Source organism: Phyllopteryx taeniolatus, chromosome 3 (assembly GCF_024500385.1).
Source record: "Phyllopteryx taeniolatus isolate TA_2022b chromosome 3, UOR_Ptae_1.2, whole genome shotgun sequence".
NCBI classification, from domain to species: domain Eukaryota; kingdom Metazoa; phylum Chordata; class Actinopteri; order Syngnathiformes; family Syngnathidae; genus Phyllopteryx; species Phyllopteryx taeniolatus.
Genome location: NC_084504.1, coordinates 30,848,833 through 30,876,731, shown reverse-complemented (window position 1 = coordinate 30,876,731; position 27,899 = coordinate 30,848,833). Strand labels below are relative to the sequence as shown.

General features: G+C 42.8%; 1 protein-coding gene across 5 annotated transcripts in view; it reads left to right on the top strand.

Annotated features, from left to right (window-relative positions):
- Positions 1-27,899, top strand: part of LOC133475555 (tetratricopeptide repeat protein 28-like) — a 177,283-nt gene that overhangs the window by 105,860 nt on the left and 43,524 nt on the right. For all 5 annotated transcript variants that reach the window (XM_061768556.1, XM_061768555.1, XM_061768554.1 and 2 more), the window contains 3 exons: positions 5,716-5,863; positions 11,014-11,286; positions 12,968-13,098. In XM_061768556.1, the coding sequence (XP_061624540.1) occupies positions 5,716-5,863; positions 11,014-11,286; positions 12,968-13,098 (552 nt within the window). The remainder of the gene's footprint in view (positions 1-5,715; positions 5,864-11,013; positions 11,287-12,967; positions 13,099-27,899) is intronic.

The following is a 27,899-nucleotide window of genomic DNA, read 5'->3' as shown; positions in this document are numbered from 1 at the left end:
CATTGATTATCTAATCATTGAATAGCTAAACAATACAAACATGCAGATAGTGAAATATTCACGACATCTATTCGAGCCTGCATCAAAACAATTATTTCTATTATTCTGCCTTTTCCAATGGCACCTAATAGCATTCATTTTCTTAAGCGAATGAAGCAAATGAAAGAATATTTTTGGATATTATTCTTTTGAATTCCAAACACTTTAATGTTGGCCCATATGACTCAAAACCCGACAAAAAGGCGACTCAGATCCCCTTGACCATCTAATCAAAGAGCTGCCACAAAAATCCTTATGCTGGTCACACGCTTTAGGGAGCGTATCTGCTTGGTGTCTGGGGATTTATATTTTGGCTCACAAATGCAACACTATAGTGCAGAGATGAAAGTTTCACTTTTGGCTCGATAAAAAATGCCGCTTCTGACCACTGACTGCAGACTTATGCTTTTTTACCAGCAGAAAGGTGGATAGAAAGTCACAAATTTGGCTGCAGAACTAGATTTAATTATGAACTGGCTCCATTGTGGCGTGCATTCTGTCAATTTGATTGGCAGGAGGCCCAGAGTTGAGATGAGAAGAGATGTGCACTGGACAGTGGAGGTGCATCTGTGCTTTTTCTGGGTCACTGTGGAAACCATGGAACTGCAACTTTTGGTTACAAAGCCAAGAAATGGAGGAAAGAATAGGTAGCAATCTCTTTGTTCTGTTGGATCATTAGTGTGGTTCTGGGCTGCATGGAAAGCTGATTGCAAGTAATGTTTGTTGGAGCTGGCTGGATTTTTGACAGTTTATTGACATTTCTCTCAGCTTTTTGTGTGTGCGTCTGCTTGTTATGTGTGCGCGCAAACCATTTGTAACCTTTGGTACCAGTTTGATGGTCTGATGTGGGTTCCATTATGATGCTGGCAGGGGTTCCATTCATATTTTTCACACTGGTACCAGCTGCCCTGCGGGTTATCGGAAAGCATCCGATGCAGGTGAATACAAAACACACACACTTAACAGTGGACAATTGAGGCTCCTACAGCTTCGATCGAGTTCCACATTTGAGAGCATGTCTAGTACTGGTTATCACCAATCAGATAAGCACAAGTACTACACAAAAGCCTGAACACTTTTCATTGATAAGATGCGTATTCCATACCAGGGATTCTTCTGCCTGTTTACACCAGTTTTGATTTGCTCAATCCACTTGTGACAGGAAACTTCAAGCATCAGCTCTAGTTATTTTAATTCCAAAATTGATTTTGCAGGCTGAATTGTACATTTTGTAGACAAAGGTTTTGAGACACGTCTTCAAATGTTCTATTGGAAAAGAAATATGGAACGCCTAGAAATGAATTCATCTGACAATTCTATTCTTGTCAAGGTGCTTTTTTTTTTTTTGCTCCATCATTACAAAGCCCCAGTGCACAGAGCAAGGTTAATAAAGGAATAGTTGGTGGAGTTTGTTGTGGAAGAACTTTATATAGCTCTAACCTCAACCCGATCAAACATCTTTGGGATGCACTCAAACAGAGATGATGAACAAGACCCTCTCTCGGGTCCAACATCAGTGACCTGACCTCTGACCCAACAAATGTTCTTCTGGATGAATTGACAACACAGACACACTCCAAAATTACAAAAACAGTCTTCCTAGAAGAGCATCCCAGGTTATAAGAGGGTGTGTATACTTGTGCAACGCCATTACCTCAGTTTAGTTTTACTTCCCCTCTCGAAGCGATTGAGTTGTTGTTTTTTTTTCAATTGAGTCGTACAGGTTATAGGTCACAGTAACGGTGGAAAAACCTTCAAACGATTTAGCTTGGTCTTATTTTGTCTATCACAAAAAAACTGGCATTTGAACAGAGGTGTGTAGACTTCGTACATCCTGTTGTCATATGTCTCAAATGCTGTTTTTGTGAGCATCCATTGTGCTTTGTTAACTAAATGCTCTCGGTGTATTGAAAGCATCCTGCTTTATGCCAAAACACGTAATGTTAATCATTGCGCAAATTATTGAAGATGTCTGACACTGAGGGACAAACAAATGCAAATGTAGACATGCTCCCAGCACTTGAGGACACCACTGTGGCTGCAGCGTGCTCACGATGAGCCTACGAAGTCAGCGGGGACATCTGCTGAGACATTAATCTGCTAATAGAAAAGAAGCCTCGAACAGCTTGTCTTGCGCAAAACTCCCAAACTTAATCTTGTCAACTTTCTGTTCAGCTGCTCTAACTGTGGGCTTTATTGTGTTTTGTTGCTCAAGAAAACTTATCCATGTTTAATTGTGCATTGTAAAATGGAATTGGGAGCATATGAGACGGTCCTGTGTCGGTTTATATATATATATATATATATATATATTTTAGCAGATGCACACAAGTATGACTGCTTTCCCCAGTGTGTAGCACAGTGTACCATAGTGAATTACTTCATTTTTTTTTGCATCATTTCCCTCTTCCTCCTAAGCATAAAGACATGAATATTTAAAAGTACATCAAACAAGCATTCATAAAATATTAAAAGGCTTGAGAAACAAGAAAAGCTTTTATCCTCCCTCTTATTGGTTTGTCTTCTTGAGGCTCTCTCTCTCTCACTCTCTCTCTCTCACTGTAATAATACCCGCATGCGCATTAGGATCCATGAATTTTACCCACGGGTGACAAACATTTCCACTCGAACGTCTTTTCTGTGGCATCAACACAGGCAAGGCTGAGAGGCAGAACGGTTCAATACCTTTCTGCTGCATTATCGAACGTCTTGTACGGTGGATGTTACGCTGCACAAAACGCACAACGCGTGCATGACAATTTTAGTAGGCCCTCATAATCTGCGGGGAGAGAGTGGGTCTCTAAATTTGCATGCACTTTGGGGGGATTGTTTTTGACTGGAGGAGCTGCATCGTACCGTTCAAAGGGCAAAGCCGTCTCCTCCGATGCTGCCTTTCGCTGTCTAGCCAAGAGCTAGCTGTGCTAAGCGCCGTAGAAACACCTTGAAGCAGCTGTGTTTTTAGAAAAGATCCTGTTAAGCATGAATTTAAAAGAGGGTTGTGTAAGGCTTCCCCACCCCCCCCCCCCCACTTTTTTTTTGTTGTTTTTTTAAAATCCTGATTGCAATAACATACCCAGTCTGTCGGTGGTATTTCTGCAGCTTTGTTCTTTTCTACTATTTAGGTGATTTTCCACTGCAGGAAGTCGGTAAAGTTGCCAGATGGCTCTAACATTTACTGGAAGGCCGCTCGTGAGGTAAATTCAAAGTGTGCCAAGATGAGGACAATGTGGAGGAAGCAGCAAAAGAGCAAAGTGAAGCATACCAAACTGCAACAAATCAATCTTGGCTCCCTATGCATTGTTGTTTTTAGCTTTCAACTTTTTTGAGGCAATTTTTCAACAATGTATATCTTCAGCTGCGGATGATCAGGGACCACTTAAAAGCACGCAACCTTTCCCTGATTGGGTTATTATTGGCCCCTCTCCTGTGGAATGTCACCTTTTCCCATTCTTCAGCCTTTCATTTGAATGTGGCACTTTCACTTGGCAGTTTCCAAATTAGTATTCACGTATTGTAATGTAAATGAATTCAAAGTGATCTATGTTTTATGAGAAGGGCAGCTTGAATTGACTTGTTGGATTACGCTGAAGTGGAAGTTTTGTGTGCGTGCGTGTATGCTGTGAATCCAGTGGGCGATGAATGAAAGAAAAAGCACATTTTACACAGCTATACGGCACATTGATTCTGTCATATTTGCAGCGGATGTTTCACTTATGCATTCATTCTTCTGCTTGTGTTTGCAATATTGTAATGCAGTCTCCCCTTTCTGAATTCTCTTTAAGTGTCTGTAGCAGAGCACAGGGTAAACGAAAAGGATGCCAATTTTTGCTTGAAGCAAGTCTTAGTTTATGCATCTTTTTTTTCTCTCTCCCAGTCAGGGAACGCCACTTGAGAGAATAAAGGCAAAGACCTCTTGGAGCGCATATTGTAGGCTAAATCTAATCAAAGAGAGAAGTCCTTTTAAATGTCTTTTGTTCCCTTGGGCGGAACGTTTGTTGGCCTCTCTGCTCCCAGCAGTGCGTCCTGCCCAAACTCCACTGGCACCAGATGCAATTATTATTGAGCGACTACCCTGTCTGCCCCCCCCCCATATAATCACAGTGTTAGGACAAAGATTAATGCTCTGCATCACATTTCTGTTCTCTTGCCGTTTTCAATGGAGTTGTGATGCAAGTGAAGGGACATCGAACTGTTGCGGGGGCAGCAGAAATTGGTGGTCAGTGCCAGTGGGCGGGGAGAGAAGGAGGGGGTGCTCGCATTGGAAGGAAAATTAATTACTGGTCTGTATAAATTCAATGTCATGTCTCATTTTCGTTAATCCCCCTGCCCCCTTTCACTCTCAGGCTTTCTAACTTCCTAACTGAGAAGCTTGTAAAGACTAATGAAAAGAGCTCCTCGACGCTAATAGCAAATTAGCCCTTGTGTCACTTTTGGAGCTGCTGCAGGGACGACGAGCATTGTCAGATTGTTGGCTGGTCCGCTGTCGCTCGCAGTGCGCAATCTCCAACATCCAAAAACACCCTCAAGGAAACGCTCGAACTCTCTCCATTGTAAACTGTTAGATTGTTAGAGCGTTAGCACAGCCCGTCCCTCATTTTCCTCGCGCTTTACTGCTGCAACTGTGTACTTCCAGCGCTTTTTACAGAGACAGTTTGCTGGCTTTTGGGAGGATTTAGTAGTTTGGCTTGAAAAGATAGAGCTGGATAAAGTTCAGTTTCTCTGTGTTTCTGTTGGTAAACTCGATTACAGTCTAGTATAAAGACTCACTTGGGTGAGGACATTTTCTTGTTTCTGCTGATAAGTTAATGACGCAACATGATCCCTCTAAAAGCAGCACTATTTTATGTTCAAGCTGTATCATTTTCCACAAAATCCTGTTATAACTCCTGGTTTTCTCATAAAGCTGATATATGTTGACATCAAAGCTAAGGTGGGAGTTGAGCATGTTATTTTGATGAATGACATCATAAATGTAACTAATTAAATTGCATTACTTTTTGGTCCAATCATGTACAATTCTCATGAAAACGGGAGATTATTCCATCATGAGGTAGGCCTCATATATATATATATATATATATATATATATATATATAAATGCAGCCTTTCGAGCAGTTTATGTGCTACTGAATTATTTTTCTGTCAACACTGTGACTAAATGACAAATGCAGGTAATTTCTGTCTGATTCAAGAACCAAATCAAATATCCTACTTTGCAGCACTGGTACACTCCCGAAGTGAAAAATACAAAATGTGTCATCACTTTCTAACTAAAGGGAAGTCTCACTCTTTCGTATTTGTGGACATTCTTCATTGAACCATGGGCTATTCTCCTTTTTCTCTCACTTTTCTTCAAGCACAGCCACAGGGTTGTCACTGCTGTCGTTATGCGCCTGTCCTTGCTCGCAAAAAAAAAAAAGCACATTTAGAAATCTAAAATTACAATTATTCCCAAGGAGGGAGCAAGCCTAAGTGGAACTCATGCATAAGAATAAGAACAAAAACCCCGGTGATGTATCTGTCAGCATGGTAAAAGAAGAACGAGGGGGCAATCGCCTGATAACTGCTTATATGGTATATAAACAAAATGGTGTGCAGTGAGGGTGTCTGGTAAGATTCAAGTTTACAGTATTGCCTGCTGTGACTAAAGTTTGTTGCCTTTTTCTCTCTCAACAGGCATACTTCCGACAGGGTGTTGCCCTTCAGTACCTTGGTCGCCATGCCGACGCCCTGGCCGCGTTTGCCTCTGGGCTGGCCCAAGACCCCAAGAGTCTTCAGCTCCTGGTGGGCATGGTAGAAGCTACCATGAAATCTCCTCTACGGGGTAAGAAGCTCACGAGCATGCCGTTCACGCATGCGGGTGAATGTCAGTCGACGTCTCCGTGTGCTGAAGGAACCCGTCGGTCCGTCTCGCGGTCGCCGTAGATTTTGTCCCACAAGTGCCAGACTGTCTCAGATTATTCTCCTATTGTGACAGTCAATAAGCACGTTTGGCTGACTTTACCTGTCACTCTTTACTCATTGTGCGGCGAGGCCGGCTCTATCTGTCTTACGACTGACTGGCGGTGTCATGTACTTCCCCCCGCCTCTCTTAGGCCTGACGCCTGCAACTTCAGCGTATCTTATTGTCAGTCGGATCCGTCTCGCAGATAGCCCGTTATCTTAATGAACATCCAACACTAATGCCATTGTGTGTGCCTGGCCCTGACAAAGCAGTTTCCCTAGAGCTGAGTGGATTTATAAATAGTGTGCTCAAGCCAAGACTGAGACTAAAATGTGCGCTTTCTGTTTATGCATCATTATCATCCAACTGGACTGACCTAACTGTGCATGAGTAATCAGCGTGAGGCAGTCTAATGAGGCTCTAAACAAACCTGGCAATGATTTTCACTTCAGATGTCCACTGCAGTGGAATTTAATATGCTTCAGATCTGCTCGGACCGAGTCACCCTGCATCGGCAACGGAATTCTCATCCAAATTTAACTGTAAACAGCATCCGCATCTATATGTGACCTTGTCAAAATGTCAATTTAACCAGGAGATCAGTGGCACGGATTGACTTTGTTGAGTAAAAAAAAAACAAATGGGTGTTTTTCAAATTTGTAGTGTTTGTTCAATTCAGTGACTAAAGAACAGAGTGCCCCTTTTGAGTGACGTCAAGTACATACACTCGCAACTGCAACCAAAACAAGAAAATAGCTTGGGCGCAAGTCCAGACTGAAGCATCATGGACAGGAACGAGTCCTCCCTGTAGGGGCGACCAGGGCCTTTCAATCTTCTATTTGTTTACCGTTTTCACCGCAGGTTGGCGCATCCAACTACGGACCGCTTGCGAGGTGTGTTGACGAGATGTTCGCTAGGTTGAAGGATTAAGAGCAGTGATCCTCTCAGGGAGGCTGCCGGTTGGCCCACTGGGACTCGAATCAATGTTAGGCCTGTAAACAGGGAGGATAACCAGCGTTATTTGGCCAACGTCTGTTAATATGTGAAAGATAGGCCACCGCCAGCAGCACCATGTCCTGCCTCGTTAAGATCCGGACTTTACGTATCCCGTTCATATTGACTGCAATCAAAAAACATGAAATCTTTGGAACGACTTACTTGAAAGACACTTAATTTTATGAATCAAATATACAGTATAACTCAAATATACAGTATAAAACCAAGATGCCTCTTTTACACATCAGGTAATTGTAATGCATTAGCCATACTTTATTCCTTTGGCTTGCAACTAATTTGGAATTGAACCTGAAAGTTGTACTCGCTTTAATCATTTAATCATTCATAGCAGTTGTAAGTGTAAACACAGCTAAACTGTCCAGTGTGTTTTATCCACCTTGTTTGTATTCGGCCAAGAAAGAGCTGATTGTTTTTGTTGTGTTTTTTCCTGCAAGGATGTTTGTACTATGTTTCTTTTGTCTTTCTGTAGACACCAGCATGTTGTAGACTTCCCAAAACGTGTTTTTTAAAAAATATATAAATATATACACACACACACATATATGCCTCACAGCTTGAATCAGTGACAATTATCAAGACATTTTTCTTGAAGGGCGCAATATGGCTTGAGTTGATCAAATCTTTCTTGCTTTACACGTTATCATATGTATTTCCCACCAATTCTTACTTGAGTCACTGTGTCACAAAGAATTCAGCTCACTCTTTCTGACACGCATGCCTTGCGTCAAAGTTTCTGCTTATTATACCAGATGCAAGCAGCTGTTGTGCTATCATGTGTCTCATACAGTATTTTCCACAACAAAGACCTCGCACACAAGTGGAAAGTAGAGTGATGTCGCCTCCAATGCTTTTCTGATAATTGTGGCAGATTATTTTTTTTCCCCCTGCAATGTTTCCACGTGGATCATAGAACGAGCTGTTGGCCTTTAAAGCTATTTGACGTGTTAGAGTAGGACTATAATTGTGTGGAAGATCCTCGTCATCTTGATGACAACGGGCCAGAAATGGTGCAAAAGGCCCATTGACAGAAAAAGTAAATATTGTTTCCCCTCAAATGCTAACTTTTCCACACAGATCATCACTCCAGATAAACCATTTTGAGAATGGTTTCACACCAATTGACTCAACCTGGATCGTTTGCCATTCATTATAAATGCAAATTAAAGGATTGTCTTTGAAATGAATGCTGTGGCCCGTGTTCATTACACTCCAAATCCCCTGAAGTCAAATCTAAACCACAACAGGCGCATCAGAACTGACATTGACCTGATTTAATGCCCACCTTCCTAAACAGGTTTAGAAATGTATTTTTTGTTTTAATCTGTATTCCCTCACGATCGCAGATGGTAGATTTACTCATGAATCTCAATTTTTGTGAAGACAGTTTAATAAAGCCGAATTGCTTTACAAAGTTGGTCTAATTAAAGGGAGAGGCTCTTCATCTCAGCGCTTATAAACTTTTTTTTTTTAAATGAAAACATCAATAGTTAATCTTTTTTTCCATTCAGTCATTGAGTAAACTTTCTTACAAGACTAAAGCGGGTGGAGGGGACTTTTAATCAGGAGTTTTCATTTTGCCTTCATATCGTGATGCAGACCCTGAGGAAATGAGACAAAATGATTTCTGCAACCTTTTTCTTTGCAGTAAAATCGAGCTGAGTTTAACATCATTGTGAGATTTTAGCAATGTTCCCATACTCTCTTAATTGGCCTCATAAGGAATAGCCACTATCTTGGCTTTGAGGTGTTTTGTCTCACTGCACCGATTTTCATTTGCCTAAAACAATCACCTAGAGATAACAGTAATATCTCAGCGATAACCTAATTCTCATAAATGAACCTGTGCGATATCACAAATGAGGTTACAGTGATCAAAATGAATCTCACTGAGCAAAGACGTAAAAGTCATGGATAGGTTGTCCTACTTGATTTATCATTTAGCCCCCAATTTCTCTTTTGCCTCATCATTTTAGATGCAGCAATGCTGTGTATACTAAATGCACTATACATGATCCTAATGTGTGCAGAATTGTCCTTATGGAGTTTGTAAACCTTTACAATTTGACTGTGTGTTCGTGTGTGTGTTTTTCTTTTAGCACCTGTCTTTATGTGAAACAACCCATTTGGGGATAGTCATATGTACCTGTTCATGAATATCACAGTCATGACAACGATTCGCTCCATGTTTAATTTATGACGCAGCTCTCTGTGTCGCTTCTAAAGGCAATTACAAACCATGAACGCCTTTTATTACGCAACCTCGCTGTGTAAGCGCGACATTATGCCAAGCACCTAAACAGCAGTGATGTTCTTCAGACTCTTCGGTTGCATCTCATCTTGTGTACGTGTGTGTAAGTGAATCCTGCGTCTTTGGGTGGCTGTGTTCCAATAGCATGAGTATGTTTTGTGTCCCCCCGCTGCAAAATACTGATGCCAAAGTAGTTATGCAACGGGAAGAGTAACTATGACCAGGGGTCCACATACATGTACACTGAATATATTAAAACCGCACCAGATTCATTTGTACCAAGCGTTTGGCATTGTTTGTGTGTGCGCAGAGATGTAGACAGGGCTCGAGTAGTGTCGTGTCATTCGCGAACAAACTTTTTGAGTGAAAGTACTGAATGGAATCATGAACTGATTCCTTCTTTTCTCAGCTGAGTTGAGCTCGGCTGCGAGCATCTGCTTGCTTGAGAAACTACCCCACAAATGGCGACACACGGCGGCGGTGCCACGCAAGTTGGGGGTAACTCCTCTTAATAGTAAAACCTTAAAACAATCAACACGCCGCCCTAACTTGACGACTGGCGATGCATATAGTGACGCTGAATCTTACCAAGTCCAAACTTTTCCTCACCCCTGAAAATGACTCTCCTTATTGACTTGTTGATGATCTACACAGACATATTCCGAGAAGAATGACAACTTCTTCTCTTAGCACCCCTTCTTTTTGAATAAGTCAAATTGAAGTAAAACACAAATGCAGCTGAATTATTGTCTTGTGAGGTACACGGAGGTCATGTGGCAGCCGCTGTTTTATCTGATGCCATAGGTGAAGTTCAAAACTTTGGTGCCGTATTTTAATTTCAGGAGTGTTCTAAGCTATCTTAGCATTTTCAGCTTGGCCATCAAATAAACATGATCACAGGGAGCAAAGAAGCCCAAATGCTTCAAAGAAGAGTTCGAACGATCAAGTCCATGCTAAAGTACAAGACATCCTTTCAATGGAGACCTCAGAGCAGAAAGGCAACGCCTTCAGAGGTTACGCTGTAATAACATACTCTGCTAAGATTAATTTCATATACGTTCCATGGCAGTAACAATTAATATTCCTACAGATACATATGGATTTAGTTATGAGTCCGTTATAAGCAAAAACATCCAATGAAACAAAAGCTGCGTTCCGTGATCGGCTTGTTGGATGCTGGTGTCTGCCAGAGGTCATGCAATCTGAAGGGGCTGCGAATCCCCAATCCCTTGCGGCCCACCATTGATTTATGTCATTGTCTTTTCAACCTCTTCAAAGGTCACCTTGTGTGTCTCTGCTCTGCATCGCTATGCCTCTACCACTTGTGGAACAATTTGCATTAGTTTCCCAATCAACTCCACTTCATTCTGCCGTATTCTCTCATTCTCGCATATTTACGTCATGATTAGCTACCATTGTTTCGACTCATTTGTACTGTTTACGCAATACAATTGTGAAGCGCCTGCCTTTACGCTTGTCAGGCCATGGTCGAGACACCTGCAAATAATTCATACACCGTATTTAGGGTTTTAAAAAAAGTGTCAGTGAAAGCTGTCACTCAGTGAAGAAACAGAGTGTGCAGACAGACAGACACTATGCAGCCAGTGCAGAAAGAATGCAAAATTTGAGCAAACATGTTACAAAGTTAACAAAGTTGTACCAAAGCCAGATATTGTTGTCAATCAGCATGTCAGCACAAGGTTATAATTTGGTAGTTTTTCACAGTCTGCGTCTAATCCCAGTCTCACTCATGTTCCTCCTGCAGAGTCTCTAGAGCCAACTTATCAACAGCTGCAAAAGATGAAGCTGGACAAGAGTCCCTTTGTGGTGGTGTCTGTGATCGGCCAGGAGCTGCTGACAGCTGGCCACCACACAGCTTCTGTTGTAGTTCTAGAAGCAGCTTTGAAGATCGGCACGTGCAGCCTGAAGCTGCGTGGCTCGGTCTTCTCGGCCCTCAGCAGCGCCCACTGGTCTCTGGGCAACACAGAGAAGAGCACCGGCTACATGCAGCAGGACTTGGAGGTGGCCAAGACCTTAGGTAAGAGGCCTGGGAACTAGAGTAGAGGAATTGACAAACAAACAAACAAAAAATCTTCAATGGACAGCATGTCCTTAACATTTTTTTTTTTTTAGAGTGAACCCATGTTTATCGCGGGAGATACTTTTGAGACCCTTCCCCAATAGGTGAAAATCCATGATAGTGAGACCATATAATTTTTTTTTTTGATATAGCCAAGCTGTTTAGCTGTCAGACACAGTTGACAGTTACTGAAAAACCGATACATAAAAAGAAAGGGAATTAATCATTGCATGAATATTTAAACACTAAAAGGTTCACCCAAACCATCATAGTTTGTCAAACAAAAGTTTGCGATCATAATTTTAACATATAATGCAAAACACCATAGATGGGCTAATGGAAATGAGGGTCGATTTTATGGTAAATGTAAACCTTCAACCACTACTACAGTAACACACATAGCAAGACAAGGTACAAGGTGCTTTTATTGTCAATTCTTCAATATGTGTAACACATACAGAGGATTGAAATTACGGTACTCAAGGGCCCGTGGTGCTACAAATAATAACATCAATATAAAAAGCTAAATAAAACTATGTTATATACAGCATAAAAAGTTATTCATTGAATGTGCCCATATCAAAGACGACATGTAATAGTATTCACAGGCATATAGTCTCTCTGCTCTGTGGGAACAACTGCCGTTACTGGAGTGTCGATAGTGACCTTCTGTCTCTTCTTCTTGCTTTCAATTATGTTCCAGTAGACCTCAGTGCTGCCCAGCATGTTGTGGCACAATGTGGTACTACACTCAAAGCAAGCAACTTAAAATTCAGACTGTTCTCTATACCGTAAAAACCAGTCAAATCGATGGCTTACAAAATTTGCGACATAGCGGGGGTGTGAACAATGAACCGTAATAGTAATCTGAACTTTGGGATGGTTAGTAACATTTATGGGCAGCTAAGAGCTAATCTTACTTCAGATTCACCAAATCTAGCAGCATTACAATATTACACTAACAAAGTTAGACAAAGGAAACATTTAGTTTGAAGAGATAATCTTGGAAAGAGATGGAGAAGAAACTGATTTTAAAAAAAAACAAAGTCATTGTGTGATTGTCTCTTACAATAGTGGGGCTAGCAGATCAACAATAGAAGAGCAAACTACGTACAGTAGCTGGTGAGCTTGCCAAGCAGCCATTATTATGTCATTAGTGACATGTTGTCCAGTTCTTATAAAACTGCTTGTATGAGCTAGGGTGAGGCTTATATATTTAAAGCCTTGTGCTAGTGAATGTTGCACAGTTGTACTTGTTGTCCATAGACAAATCTTTGTTAAGAAAATGTTTTAGGGAAGAAAACAAAAGAGACTAACCTTACATGACTTAGCCAAGCCTTTGCAGATGTGAAAGTGGCATTCTCAGGTTGCTCACGGACACTTGCACTTTACTTGGTATGTGTCAGTGAAGCCTGTCTGTTTAGATGAAATAATTCATTTCATCTCAAACCTGGGAGAGTTGAGTTTAACACTACTAGATGTCAGGGAAACCATTCTACTGTGGAGAATTTGCAACATCAATTTTTCCCCTCTAAGCTTCACATTACGGTTGAACACTGAAGGCCAGAAATGTTCGGAAACACTCTTGGCTTTGTAATCAAATGCTGCCCTGAGGATAATGAATCCCTTTCATCTCCAGGTGACCAAACAGGGGAATGCCGTGCTCATGGGAATTTAGGCTCGGCATTCTTCTCCAAGGGAAACTATCGTGAAGCTTTGACCAACCATCGGAACCAGCTGGTTCTCGCCATGAAGCTGAAGGACAGAGAGGTAAGAAGCACACCCGTAGTGACACATTTCCAAATGGAACAAGCAAGCTACCTTTACAAGATAATAACTAGAGGTGGCAGCAGCATTTTTCCCAGAGTATCTTATCAGCTGTTTGTGTGGGATTGTGCCTTCATCTGTTGTAGCTTTTTAGAAGGGACATGAAGGACACACAGATGCTGCTGCTCTTTGTCTTTTTAGAAAGAGGTATTGAGTTGGAATGAAGGTCACGTTGAAGGAGGGATGCATTTCAAGGAGAGGGTAATTAGATGATCTTTTCGTCTTGCAAAACTTTCTTGCATATACAGTATGTTGCACACAATTCTATGATTCATGTAGAAGTAAATAAAGGTGTATTTGAGGATATAATTCCGGAAAATGAAGTTTATTGGGCATCGAGAGAGAAGAAAAACTGTCCTGTGACGTCCTCCGTCCTGTCCGTTGGCCTTTGTGGTCATTGTTGGGGGTTGACAGGTGCTTGTATTCCAACACAATTGCCATCAGCCAAGGAGAAGAATGGCCTCCATTTCCCCTTCATTCCTTATCCTTCCGACCAGGCTGTGGAGTTTGCTTGTTTGTCCTTGCTGATATCACGAGGCATTTAAACAGTCCAGTCAAAGTCTGAACAAAGCAGCAGGACAAAACGTGAGATGAAAAATGAGATCAGAGGTCTCATCGACATCTCCCCATTCCACAGTTTTGGGATATGTGCAGCGAGGTGTATGATTTATGGCTTCCGAGTTTAGACTGAGGGCTGTGTGGGTGCTTGAGTAACGTATGAAATGTCCTTAAGTCTGTAGCAGTACATTTCTGATTGGTTTGTATACAGTATGCATGCAAGTGTAGCCAGTATGCACATGTTGCTTTTTTGTAATCCGCACACATGCACCCGCTACTGAGATATTGAGCAAAAGCGGTGATCTTGAATAGTTGACTCATGTAATGTCCCGATTGGCCTCGGACAAGCCCGGCCCCTCGTCCCTGCGCGTTCCCCCGAAAGCCCGCCTAATCAGAGTCATATGTGTGTCACACCACCTGGCCTCGCGCCGTACACGCTGGAGCCTGGCGGATAGCTCATTACGGCTGGCTCTGTGTTTTTGTTGCTGGTGTGGACTTTTTATCTGGCCTTTTTGAGGCTGAGGTCACTTCCTAGAGGCCAGAGGTGGGGATGTTGTTTCTGACTGGATTTCCAGGACATGTCTACCTTCCAGTGGACAAAAAAAAAAAAAAAAGAGTCTGAGACTAGTAGCACATTTACATTATGAATTTCAATGTGTCATTTGCAACCTAAACAAAGTTTTCAGATAGACATCTAGGTGTCTAATTCCTCAACATGGTGAGGTCACTTTAAATCAAGAAGTGGTACCATACCCGGCGTCTGTATAAAAATCAGTAAAGTTAACGTGCGTGGGATTGCTTTCATCTGCTGACAAAACACTATAACATCTTCAATGGGGACAACAACGGAACCATGTAATGAGAAAAGCAGGCCTTATTTGGCCAGCAATTGTGGCATTGATAGAGCAGCACAAATTTCATCAAGAAATAGAAAAGGATACATGTCCAAGCTCTAAAGAGCAAACAAGATGAGAAATAAAGGAGAAGCGTGTAAAGGCTGAGCGTAAGCGCTTTGTCAGCCATGACTGCGTGCTGCGGGCCTAACCAGTGAGGTCATAGACTTGTAGCCTTTTGGATGTATCGTCGGCAGCTCCCAACATAATCACGCTCCCAAAGACATGTTAGTCTTTTGTTGCTGTTTTTTGTTTCATCCAAGACATGTCAGCATCATTAACAAAGGTGAATGTGAAACAAAGCTCTTAAGATTGTGTTTCTTGCGAAACTTCAAGTCGTCCTGTCTGTATGCCTGTGGCGTTTTCATCTGAAATAGTAGGTTTAACGAGAGGGAGGTAAACCCCTAATTTTGGGTGTGAGTATTTAGGAGAAACTGAGTCGGGCTGACGGCAGCGCAGTCTCTAATTACTGTATGTCTCATGTGATGTTCAAAAGACTCAACAGCTGACTCCCCCGACCCCAAATTGAAATGGGAATCACAATCAGGGAAAAGTACAAGAGACAGAAACTTTCTTTCTTCATTCACTCTGTCTCCTACCGGTCGACCCCTTCCCCACCCCCTTCGCCCCCCAGCCCTGGAATTGTTTATCTATGCCTGCTCTCACTTCATCTGCTGTGATTAATGTACCCAAACTTTGCTCCTAACCAAGTGACACAGACTGTTTTGTCACTGATGTTTATCTTTTGGCTAGTTTGAGGCGGTATGGATTCTGCTAAACCTCAGCTGGTATAATGCCAGTGCTGAGCCTCTAAATAGGGAGCTAGCAACAAAGTTAAAAGTGGGTGTTCCTCTTGTCAGGGTCACGATTTGTCAGTCTGTGTCAGCACGCTTGTAGAGGAGAAGATCATTAAAGAGTCGTTAGGACATGGATCTGTGCCTTCTCATTCTTTCAGTGGGCTGACACTAATAAAGGATGGCACAAGGGGAAATGGGCATCACTGTCTCGTTCCTTTATTATCCGATACTTTGCTGATTAAAAATGAGGATTTAAAGAAGAGACAAGGAGGCAATTTCACTAAAATATTTGGTGGTCGCATGATCGGAGGGGTTTGGCATCCAGGGTAATGAAAGCTGCTAAAGCTACTACCCCCGCGACCCGACCTCGGATAAGCGGTAGAAAATGGATGGATGGTAATGAAAGGTGACAGCCTGTTTGTCTGTCTTTCTGTCCGTCTGTATGTACACTATTTAAGAAATCACCTGTTGACTTGTCTTACCTAAAGCTACTATGTGCAGTAATACTAGTAATACTAGTAAAGCAACTATGAATATGAATAAGAAGCTGAGAATAGACGGTAGACTGAGATTCCAACGTATACATGATACAGTATTCCCGGCCCAATGTCTATTATTAATGAGGCCCCGCCTGCTCGGCCCAGTGGTTTGGAACACCTGGACAGCAGCTCGCTTAGCCATGAATCATGAGGGATGGACAGCTTGTGTCAACCAATGGGCCATGAACACAACTGGGAAACAAGGATTGGTGTGTTTACCTGCTCTTGAGTGTATGCAAATGGAAGGCCTACCTGTTTTGGTTGCATGAGTATGTAGAATTTGCATGTGGAGATTATAGCACATGATTGGTTAAAGTCTTCTTTACAAACAATAGAAATGTTTTGGGAAAGAAGGTAATTCAATGGATGGATCTTTTGTCCCGTGGAGTTCTTCTGTGCATAGACTACATTTTCTTATCACATAAGAAGCGCAACACACATTTTTAAGGCCGCTTTAACAATACTATACTTACATCCAAATGGTACTGTGCAGTGTATAAAATGACCCACTCGCCGTTGGGAAGTTAAGGACGGTAATTCATCTTATAATATCGCACCCTGTCCCTTTTTTTCTCACTTACTGTTGCAATCAATGGCAATGCTGAGGGACAGATTAGATGACAAATAAAGAGTGACACAGTCACAGCAGAGCCTTCACTTTCTGCTGAGGTGCACAATATGATTACAGATGAGAGCCAACAGACCCATAGGTATTGCTCATGATTGGCCAACAGGGATCCAACAGCCTCCTTTACAAATGTACACTGCAACACACGCCAATGAGGATATCATAAAAATGTTGATCCTTACGGAGATCCAAAGTCTTTTCCTTTATACCGGCAGGTAGATTTGATGTTGCTTTCATAGATGTTGTCTGATGATAAGGGATGGAGGGCGATTAAACACATTCCAGCAGAGCGCTCGTTCACAGGGTTTTGATGGAAATGCATTGCGTGTCTGTGTCGCCAAGTGAAACTAATGTTTGGAGTGGTCTCATAAAGCTCACTTTCAGGAAACCTTCGGGACAGCCTGCAAGTGATGCGGGGAGGAGAGCTAAAGTGTCTGCTTTCAAAGTGTGAGATTAATTCATTATCTGATCTCATCGGCCTAATCCTTAGTACTGAGCTCGTGAGTCATTTTCGTGTGAATTCTCATCCCTAGCCTCAGGGAAGTTGAAATGTTATTCACCAATGACTCAGATACATTTGTGACTCCCTATTTGGAACACACCAGCTAAACCCGGTACTGCTTCAGTCCTTCTGCTACGCTTTGTCCTCAGTCCAGTCCAGTCCTCATCCAGAATGGCCAGAGAGCCATTTAAAGCCACATCCCTCTCTCCAACCCAATCGATAGAAAGGCTGTCAGCAAGATGAATGGAGGTTTTAGGAAGTCCATTTTAATGAAGGAGAAAGAGAGGGAGTAAGGGAAAGAGATGTACGGTACTTGGATGGAGGCGAAGAGTCACAGCTTGTAGTTATGAATAAAAGGCTGAGGAAAAAAAGAAAGAACAGTAACTAATGTGTGTATACATGTATTGAATGTCTTTAGAATTATGAGCGTGGTGTATAATAGGGTCTCCAGTGACTGATGAATGATTGTGAGGAGTGTATTGAGTTGGTTTAGCTGCAGCTAGTCCTAATTGTAGCTCAATAGTATTAAATGAAATGAAAGTACACCCCGAGACAAAAACGTTTATTATTGGAGCAAGGGGATTTCATCTCGCTGCACAATACCACATGGAATCATCTGGTTCATGAATTATGTCAGCGTCTCTTAGTTTAAAAACAAAAACTATCATTATGACAAGGGACAGCTCAAATCCAAGGCAAGCATTTCCCTAGATTTATGCATATTAGCATTCAACAGATCTGAACTTGGGTTGTTGCTGTTTTTCAGTCTGTTTAATTGGCATTTTCAGGCGATACCCTACACCATATGGCATTATGTAGAAAAGGCTGCATGGTAATTCGTGATTAGGAGATAGGGGCAAAGGCTGTTGCACCAGTCGGTGGCGTAGACAACAAATGTCGTCTGGGCACTGCCCCGACTGACCCTTGTTTTCACTCTTGAGAGCAATTTCTGGCCGTGATTAGTCACCGCGGCTTTACAAAAGTCAATTCATGCATATGGTCTCTTCTTCTAATCTGGACAATTGAATAACAAGAAAACCACGATCACTCAGCATTTCTCTTTTTCCTTTAAACCAGATGGAAAAAGTCCCTTCACTTTCTTACCTTTTTTTTCTTCCAAATTTGAACTGGACCACCTCTCACCGCTTAGCCTTTCGTTAAAAGAGACTTGCTCTTGAAGATGTGGTGGAATCCAGAATTTGTGGTTGAGTTTGGGGTCGCTCAATCTTTGTAAACAAGTGAAGCATGACTCTCTCAGAGGCGAGAGGTCAGGTGAGCTACAAGTGCGTGTTATATTTAGTCGACACACACTGGGATGTCAGACACAGCATTTATGCATTCTGAGGAAATGGCCTTTTGCAAGGCTTCTGACACAGCGCCAAGGACCGGGATTATAGCTGCTTAGTCTGGCTCAGTCCAAGCCTCCAAACAATACATATATGCTAAAATATGCTTTTATTCTTTTTCTCATTCTGCCTCTCAACACTCAGTTTAGCTATTGTCCCATGTTAAGGCAGTGTCAGCATTCTTGTCCCCGTGGCACAATATTGAGTCCTTCTCCAATCTCTCTTGGATGGGAGCCCTCTGACTTTATGAGGAGGTAGAATGTGTCTTTGTGGAATGAGCTCTGAGAAAGCAATAAAATGGATTAAATCTACAAGGCCCCAAATGAGTGAAATGAAAGTACTACGTCTTAAGAGAGGACAGAGGCCTACAGGTTCTGCCTATACAGTTTATACTTGACCATGCACTACACCCAATATGGTCTCAAAATAAAACTTGAGACCGGCTTGTGCTGGACTCACACCAAGGTCCTATCTTAAATGAAGAATGGAACCGTGTGGCACGGAGATTGTAAAATATTCAGTCGTGAGACCAGAGGCAAAGACTTCCCGGGTATTTTATTGTAGCACAGTTCACTTGAGACAATTTAGTAGCTTTTGCTGGTGCAGTCATCAGATTTAATTGCAGCTTGTGGCAAGCTTTGATGGAAGGGAGTTGGTTCCTTTGTGGTGCCACATCTTGGTACACACAAGCAGAGGCTTCAACACAGATTCACACATGCGCACGCACGTGCGCACACTAACAGTTCTTTTCGAATGTTGTAATGGCGAGCAAAAACAGCTCCATATTGCACTATTTTGTTCAGTGTGCCAACTAAAGTGGAAATTACGGTAGTGGTGCTGTCCTTTGATTGTTCGATGGAGAAATAGTACCTCCTTGAAACAGATCATTGAAAGAAAATTGGGTGATTTCCAATAAAGTGTGTTATTACAAGTTGTTTATTAAATACAGTATATTGGTGTGTTACAGTGCGGTGTGCTGGCATGTGCTGGTCTTTCCATTTACATTGCTGATGTAGCCATTGGCATCTGACCAACAAACTCACTGCAGAGGTGTCGCTGGAAGTGCAATAGATACCTCAAACTACTGATTATGGACTCAGAGAGGGGATACTTTGATTTTATTGTTTTATGCTCATTTTTAGAAGATTGCTTTGGCTGCACAAAAAAAATAAACAAAACATTTGTCTGAGTTTATTGCTATCTGAGAACAGTAACTATGAAATAAAACTTTAAACATTTTCCTCATTTAGATTTAGACACCAAGATTAAGTTTCAATGTTTAACAGGAAATTGAAACTGAGCTGTTAATGTAATGTGGAGGACATTACCCTGCAAGTAACAGCTTTATAATGTCCAAATAATGCAAATTCCCCATAATAGTCTCTCATAGTGCCTATTTACTGTAGTATCAACATTTACAGGCTGCATGTTTCTTTTTTACCATTTTGGCTGATGAGGAAGATGTTGTGCAGTGTGAGTCTTTGTGTGCGTCGCTGTGTAATGATTGGAGCCGCTGTGAATGTGTGCATGGGCACGTTTTTGACTTCATCGCCATTCAGAGAGGCTTAGCGTGATTAGCGTAGTGTGATCCTCCGAACAGTTAATGATGAGAGAAGCAGTCGCACCAATCACACGCCACTTTCTAACTGCATATGGAGACTTATCTTGGTCTATGTATTCTTTGTGTGTCTGTCTGTACGCACTGCATTGGTTCAAGTTTTGGGAGAACATACATGATAGGATTGCAGGTGTTTTGAGCGCATGAGAGCATTTGCCCTTGAGCACCATTGGAGTCGGTGCGATTCCGTTGGCGTTTGAGGGTTTACGGTCAAACAAAGCAGGATCCATAATTATACAGCTTCATTATGCCACTTTCAGACTGACAGATAACTCCCTGTACCATTTGCATCAGTCCAGGGCTACATGATGTGCTTTGGAGGCCAGTGGCGTTTCTCCCTTCCCTGCACTCCGGGGGACGGAGTGACAGGCTTAATGACACTGTTGGGGTTACAGCTTATCTTCAACCCATTTTCCAGTGTGATTAAAGTTCGCTGTGGGTAGCGTTTCATCAGTGCTGAGCAGACAAAAGGGACCTTTCCAGTTTCGTCTTTGTATTTGTGCGCAGTTTGTGTATGACTGCAGCGCCGAAGAGATGCAAAAAATGACTTTATGGTTGTTATATGGACTGTGGCACAATCTCACATTCTAAGAGATGATGTGTTTTGTTGGTGCTCGTCTCCGGCGTGTACTCCACTTGTTTATTGCCTGCAGTATATAGCCAGCAATGCATTTGCCGGCAACCATTAAACACAAATACGATTATGTTTTGAGGTTGTTGTGAAACTAGGATGTTTCTTTGTGTGGTACCTGATTCACAAAGAAACAAATTGCATTCAAGATTCTTCTTTTCCTTTCGGCTCGTCCCTTTAGGGGTCACCACAGCGCGTCATCCTTTTCCATGTAAGTGTGCCCATTGCCTATGCTGCTGCCCAGGTGACATTTTAGAGACTGGTTACACTACAACAAATTAGGCCTCATCAGTTTGAGGCAGCAGATGTAGAATGAGTCGTATAATGATTGTTGATGTTGGCTCCGTTGTTTCTCCCTCTGCTTTCCTTTCTCACTTGGACTCCCTTTCATTGGTCCCACCAAATCTGACGGGTTAAGCATATAATATGGCAGTGAAGCCTGCATCCTGCCTTGTAATGGTAGTGCAAACATAACCCTTGATTGCTTCATTCCTCCAATGTGATGATGCCAATGAAACACACAGGGAGCAGTGATTTCTTCTTCATTCTCTCTCTTGACTGATATAAGAGGAATTCAGTTGTTGCTTCTATTGCTGCTTTGAGTCAGCTGAGTCTCTTCAGCTCTCACAAAGCATACAAAGTGTCCCCTAGCCTCTCTACAGTGGAGTGGGCCAATGAGAGCCAACTGTTCCTCCTACAGTGGTAAATCCCAGAGCTTACAATCCCTAACCTGGAGACAATCGGCATTCTAAAAAAAAATCATCCATCCATTATCTGAGCCGCTTATCCTCACAAGGGTCGCGGGAGCGCTGGAGCCTATCCCAGCTGTCTTGGGGCGAGAGGCGGGGTACACCCTGAACTGGTTGCCTGCCGATCGCAGGGCACATATAAACAAGCAACCATTCACACTCATATTTAAACCTACGGGCAATTTAGAGTCTTCAATCAACCTACCATGTATGTTTTTGGGATGTGGGAGGAAACCGGAGTGCCCGGAGAAAACCCACGCAGGCACGGGGAGAACATGCAAACTCCACACAGGCGGGGCCGGGGATTGAACCCCGGTCCTCAGAACTGTGAGGCAAACGCTCTAACCAGTCGTCCACCGTGCCTCCCTTCAAATTCTCCCTGCATGAGTGTTTGGTAAACATTTTCCTCTATCCGCTCTATGCCGCCCTTAACGAAACAACACTTCCACTTCCTGCATCTTCCTATATTAGGATATGCCGCCTTCTCTTCTCCCAGAAGCCTTCAGTTAAAGCAGCAGAGACAAATGTGTGTTTGGGTTTTCTGGGCACAGGTTAAAGCAGAAAGTAACTCACGTGCATCTCAGGTTGCTCAGACGATATGCCAACATAATTTCCGGTTGAAGGGCTGTAACTATCGCTCTTTCTCTGTCTTCTATTATGCCAAGGGCAAGAGATACAATCAGGGGCCCCGCCAGCAACTATTTACCCTCCCTGTCAATCAGAGTCCGGTGGTGTGCGCTCAGAGCCAGAGGCAACACTGGCAGGTGGCCCCGTATGGCCCAGAAAACATGTCTTAAAAGCAAGCCATTATTTCCTGATCATCCCTCCCGTACTCATCTGCACCACAGCCTTCTCTACAACTTGACTCGCACTTCATCTCCCACGGGTGATCATTTTCATCCTTTTTTTCTGCCAGGTTATCTGCCGACCATATTCCAAGCAAATGCAAAGCATCGACGGAGCCCTGCTCCATGTGTCTGGCCAGAAAACACATCATCATTTGTCCCTATGTGGAACCATACACACATGATATTTAAAATGGCGACGTAGTCCACCTTACACCTCCAAAAAGGGTCATATGTATTTCTTATATGGGACACATTTAAATGAATGTCACAGGGATTTATTTTCTATCATACTACGCTGAGTTCACTTCATGGTCTGAAAGCTGTGTGACAGAAGGAGCTGGTGAAAGGCAGCTTTCAGAGGTGCTATATGTGTGCATATATGAATAATGTGTTGACTTATGTGATGCTCTTTTCAGTGTTTATCAGTCAAAGCAGTGCTCTCTCCTTGGTGATAAAGTGAAGTGCCCGATGACTGCGATGACTTGGAGGTGAATATACAGTAGTCCAAGGAGCAAAGAGGCACGAAGGCGCTTTGGAGGTGCTCCCCTCGCCTTTAAGTCTCAGCAGGTGCAGGTGTACAGCACATGCGGCGTGCTGCGGGTTGCCCACGTCACAGTCACCACCCCCAACGCCAGTGCCAAGCTTGTAATTACATTTAGGGAATAAAAGCACAGAGGGGAGAAGGGATTTGTGCACTGAGCTTGAGGTAGATGGAGGTCCTTTAGCTACATGGCATGTAATTGCGGATTTATTCGAGCGGCACTATACTGAGTCTGATGATGAGAGTTGGAATGGACAATGTTTTCGTTGGCTGTTTATCCTATAGTTGAGAGATGAGCACTCGCGCCTATATAGAATATCTTTTTTTTCCCACTTTGTAATATTTCTTATCCAGTCAACTGAAGAATAGTTCTTGGGTCCACTACTGGGATAGCTTTGCTGACTACTTGCTTCGAATGAACACAATTTGTGTCCCACATGCCGTGACTATGTTCATTGCAAAGCAGTAGGCCAAGGTGCTGTTGTGATAATGTTTTGTATTGACTTTATCAATAATGTGATGACATGCATTTCTTTCGTGGAGTTTGCTTCTGATATGCTTCTAATATATCGTGGAATGACGGCAAAGCACAAGGGACTTATCTCAAGTTGATTCTGCCACCGTGATGATAAAAAGAACTGATTCTACTCCTAAAAAATACAGTAATTAAAAAAAGGGAGAAGCAAGTGCTCTAAAATTGCAGTATGGACACAGAGACACTGTAAGCATTTACATTTTCAAATTCAACGTTACAAAGATAAAATCTAGTTTTTTTTTTTTGTTAAGAACCGACACAGGTGGGATGATACTGTACATTTACTCGATTACAGTGTAGTTATTACATGAAGATACAAGTTGATCATTATGTCTGACTGATATATCAATACACACACTTTTCTTTACCTTTTACCTTCCTCTCTTTTTAAAACTGAGAGTTCCCTAAAATGATAAGCAGACTTAAACTAAGTATTTGAAAGCAGTCACAAATCAGTTCAATCGAAATTTGGTGGCATGAATTACTGAATGGATTGGAGATGCAGCGCAAAAGTGTCTCCATGAGAATTGCGAGGTGCTGACTCTTGCTTCATTTTTTTCCATTGTGTCAGCATGCCCCGAGCAACAGCTCGGCTGTAGATCAATATCTGGGTCTCTTAAACCTTAACCTGTGTAACCTTGTCTCCTTTCTGCTCTCCACTGAAATCTTCACTTCTCCTCTGCTCTCTTTTCGACTCGTTACCAAGCTAAAGATGTCCTCTTCTTGCCATAGAAAAGGGTTGAAGCAAGTACTGTAGCATGTCAGACTTGATTTGTCCAGCTGTTTGTGCTGTCAGGGACAGCGCCTCCCATCCATGGGCCTCCAAAACATCCTTGAATAACGCGTGCAACGTCCTTGGATTGACTGGACGGCTTCCTGCTGAATTCTGTCATATGCAGCTGGGGCCCTGCAAGCTGTGCTTTATTTGGCAATCTGTCAGAACGAACTAAAAGTCATAACAACAGCCAGTTGGCTTTTGAAGGATAGACTGGTTAAAATGCATCCTTCCTTTTATGAATTTCCAATCAACCCTAAACAATGTTGTCATGAGCAAAGTAAGAAGATACATCTTTTAAAATTTAGCATGGGGACCTTTTTTTGTGACATTAGCGTGCTCTTTTGCACTCAAGGTTACCTTACAGTGAAACACATCATGTTTAAGGTAGTTCTTGTCAGTTCCCTTGGCCAAGGTACTTGCTTTTGATTTTGGTATGCACTGCATGGTGGATGTCCACTGCTCCTAAGCGACTGGATAAAATGCAAAATTCCCGGTAACGTTGTATATGTGACGACAATATAGCCACATTCTTACCAAGCAGTTCGGTTCAGTTCAGAATGCCGTCGTATAGTTCGGAATGGCAAGCCCTAATCTGGTGTGTGATTCCACCATTGGTGACATAACACATGCAGCAGACATTTTTTTTAAATTCCTTCTTCTTGTAATGTGGTTGTTTTTGCAGGTTGGGGCTTTGTTAGAGAATAGACACAATTTTTGGTTTCATGATTGAGTCAGCCATTAGCTTTCCAACAGCTGATTTGGCACGGCAAAGGATAGGTGCCAAAAAGTGGTACGGGATGCATCAATTATTTTGTTGCTCTTCACAACGTGTGTCAAGGGGCTCTCAATAAATTACACATCCGACCAAATGGAACCAAATACTACTTCTTGATGGAAACAGGGAGTGAGATTTAGTTTGCCTGTTCACTCAGTCGGTTTAACTTCTCCTAAAGGCCATTAGTGTAAAGAACTAAACACTAAACAAGCATTATGCCCCTCTTTCTCCAAGCTGAGAGTCCTTATAAAGGGGCATGACTTGATGTTTACCTCAAACCCGTCCTCAAATTACTTTCAAACACCACTGATTTCCTTTCCTGTCACCACAAGGTCTCTGAAGAATTGATTCCCTTCTCGGGCAGACATCACACAGCTATGCCTGTGGAGATTTGACTTGAGCACCAAAATACGCAGCAACCCTTCGAGGCTTTTGCTCTGATTTAGAGTACATTAAGATCCATTCACAGTGCCCTGCTTCCCCAGCGTGCCACCGCTTCAATTTTCTCCCCGAGTTTATATTCATGCGTTTATATATCAGGGGGCAGGAGGGTGTGCTACTGTGTCAGAACAATGCTGACATCCTGTCACAGGGGACCGGTGTTGTGACAGCAGAAAGAGGGGTCGTCTGGGGGACATGTAGCCAAGAACCAGCTCCGTTACTGTGCTGCCCTCTCTTCATTTTCCTCACCTAACATTTGACCATTTCTTTAAACTCTGTTTTGTCTAGTGTATTGTCTGAGAAAATCACCCTCTTGAATAGAGCACTCAAATTTTCCACCAACTCCGGTGGAGACTGTGGGATTCAGTTTGACTTTGTGGCTCATGTGATTTCTTCCTCTCGACTGTTTGCCACCGATGGCTGCAGCATTGCCTCAAACAGGCGGAAAAAATACACAAACTGCATAAATGTGGCCACACAGATGTTGGCGCATACACACGCAAATACACACGCGCGCGCGCACACACACACACACACACACACACGCAGAGGCATACAACCCACAAGCCTTAAGATACTCCCGGAGTAAGGACATTTGAGGGACTGTATACTGGGTCTTGAGACTAACCGCAAATGATCTCCCATTTAGCCTGGCACCACTGCGCAGACTACCCACAGCTCAGACAAAAAAGGCTTTTTCACAAGCCAGAGCTCCACTGCATCTTGCGTGTATCATTAGTTAACCCCATGCAATTCTCCACGGCTGCTGGTGTGTCGGCATCTCGTTGCTGCTTGTACAGTCGAGGCGGGCGCGTGAGGGTCCTGCAGAAAAGGGCGCCGGAGCCGTCACGAGTGCCCTTTAGTGACAATCAAGCCTTTTCTTAACGTGTCCTGTGAAGCCTAAAGGAATTATCAAGCTTCAGGTCCTGTTGCGTGATTTATTTATGAGCTGGAGGTTGCACAGGTCACAAATGAACAAGTGGCTCCTGTGGCATCGATGCATCATCACTGCCAGTCAGTCAGCTTAGTTCTGTTGATTGAACGGCGCTGTCATGAGAAGCTCTCCAATTGCTAGAACCCTTTTTTTTTTGTCTTGTGAGGAAAACTATCTTTGAATCCGATTGGGTAAAGTGGGGTCAGGGTTAGTTATTTCGGCTCTTGTTTGTGTGAATGTGTGCGCGTGTGTTGAAGAGCGCACTCAGCCACCCTCGCTTGGCAAAGTACAATATTCTCCTGCGTAAAAAAAACAGAAGGTTTTGATATGGCCGAGTGACTCGTCATTTGGCCAATTTAATTGTGGCTCCTGTGGGATCCATATCCATGTGTAAACACCAGACCGGGTGAGAGAATGAAATATAAACCTATAAAGCGAGATGAATATTTTATTATCTCTATCCCCGCCCCCAACATCCACATTGACACCGCTAACATGCCTTGTTCATGCAACGCCCCTTTTTGCCCGCATGTTTTCACACAAGCTCATGTTGCCGGTATGCATGCACATGCAGAAATGTTCGGTCATGCTACTTTCGGAGCATCGTCGTTCCGGTCGGTTCTGTGTTCATTACACTGATGGAGAGATGTTTCCTTTTAGTGTCAAGATGCGTTTGTAGCAGGAAATCCAGATGGGAGGACGGCCTCAGCCTGGGGATGTCTGTAGCATTCTCTCTTCTCATTCTTCAAACACAATCTCTCCCGTCGCTTTTATCTGCCCCTCTTCCTCCCCCATTACCCAACACACACACACACACACACACCTAATACCCTCTAGTGTTCACCGCCAGCTAGCTGCTCATGCTGCTGGAGCCTAGCTCGTTAAGGGAAACGCCGGTGCATGGTTCCCCTCACCTTCCCTCTGCAGTGCCTTTTAATTAGCCAGCTGGATTTCTGTGCATGTGCATGTGTGTGTGTACTTGTATTACACATACATAAATCTGAAAATTCAGATTGTGGGGACTCACCACCCATAAATCCTTAGATTCTTGAGATAAGGTTAGGCAAGTTGTGGTTAGGCTCCAGGGAAATTAATGTCAGTCATTGTAATGTCCTCTATTTTGATGGAAACGTTGACTTGTGTGTATACTTGAATTTGTGGGAAATGTGGGCCTGTGTGTAGAGTTGGCACGCAGCACCACAGTGCTTCCAGTCACAAAAGGCATTTTTGTACTGACTCCATATTATGTTTGTAGTTGATAAAGTCCACTGGTATTTATTGTCAAAATGTGTTTGCTCCTACCATTCACAGACATTTCTTAGATATAAGCATTTGCTCCCAATCTGTGTTTAGCCATATGAACACATGCATTTTTTAACCATGCAAGCATTTAATTTTGGTTCACACGGAATAAAAATGTGGATTGAGAAATGTATTTTCTCTTGTTGCCATTTACACTCCGGGGAACTACCCCACCCCAGAATACAAATGGAAGGGTCTCATTTGCACAAGATTCAGCACACAATATCATCCACGACTTCACATAACTTTGCAAAGCTGCTTTTAGGAAGGATTTCATTGTCATTATGGTGAGGAGCTGTATCAAACTTATTATGATTTTTCTATATAGC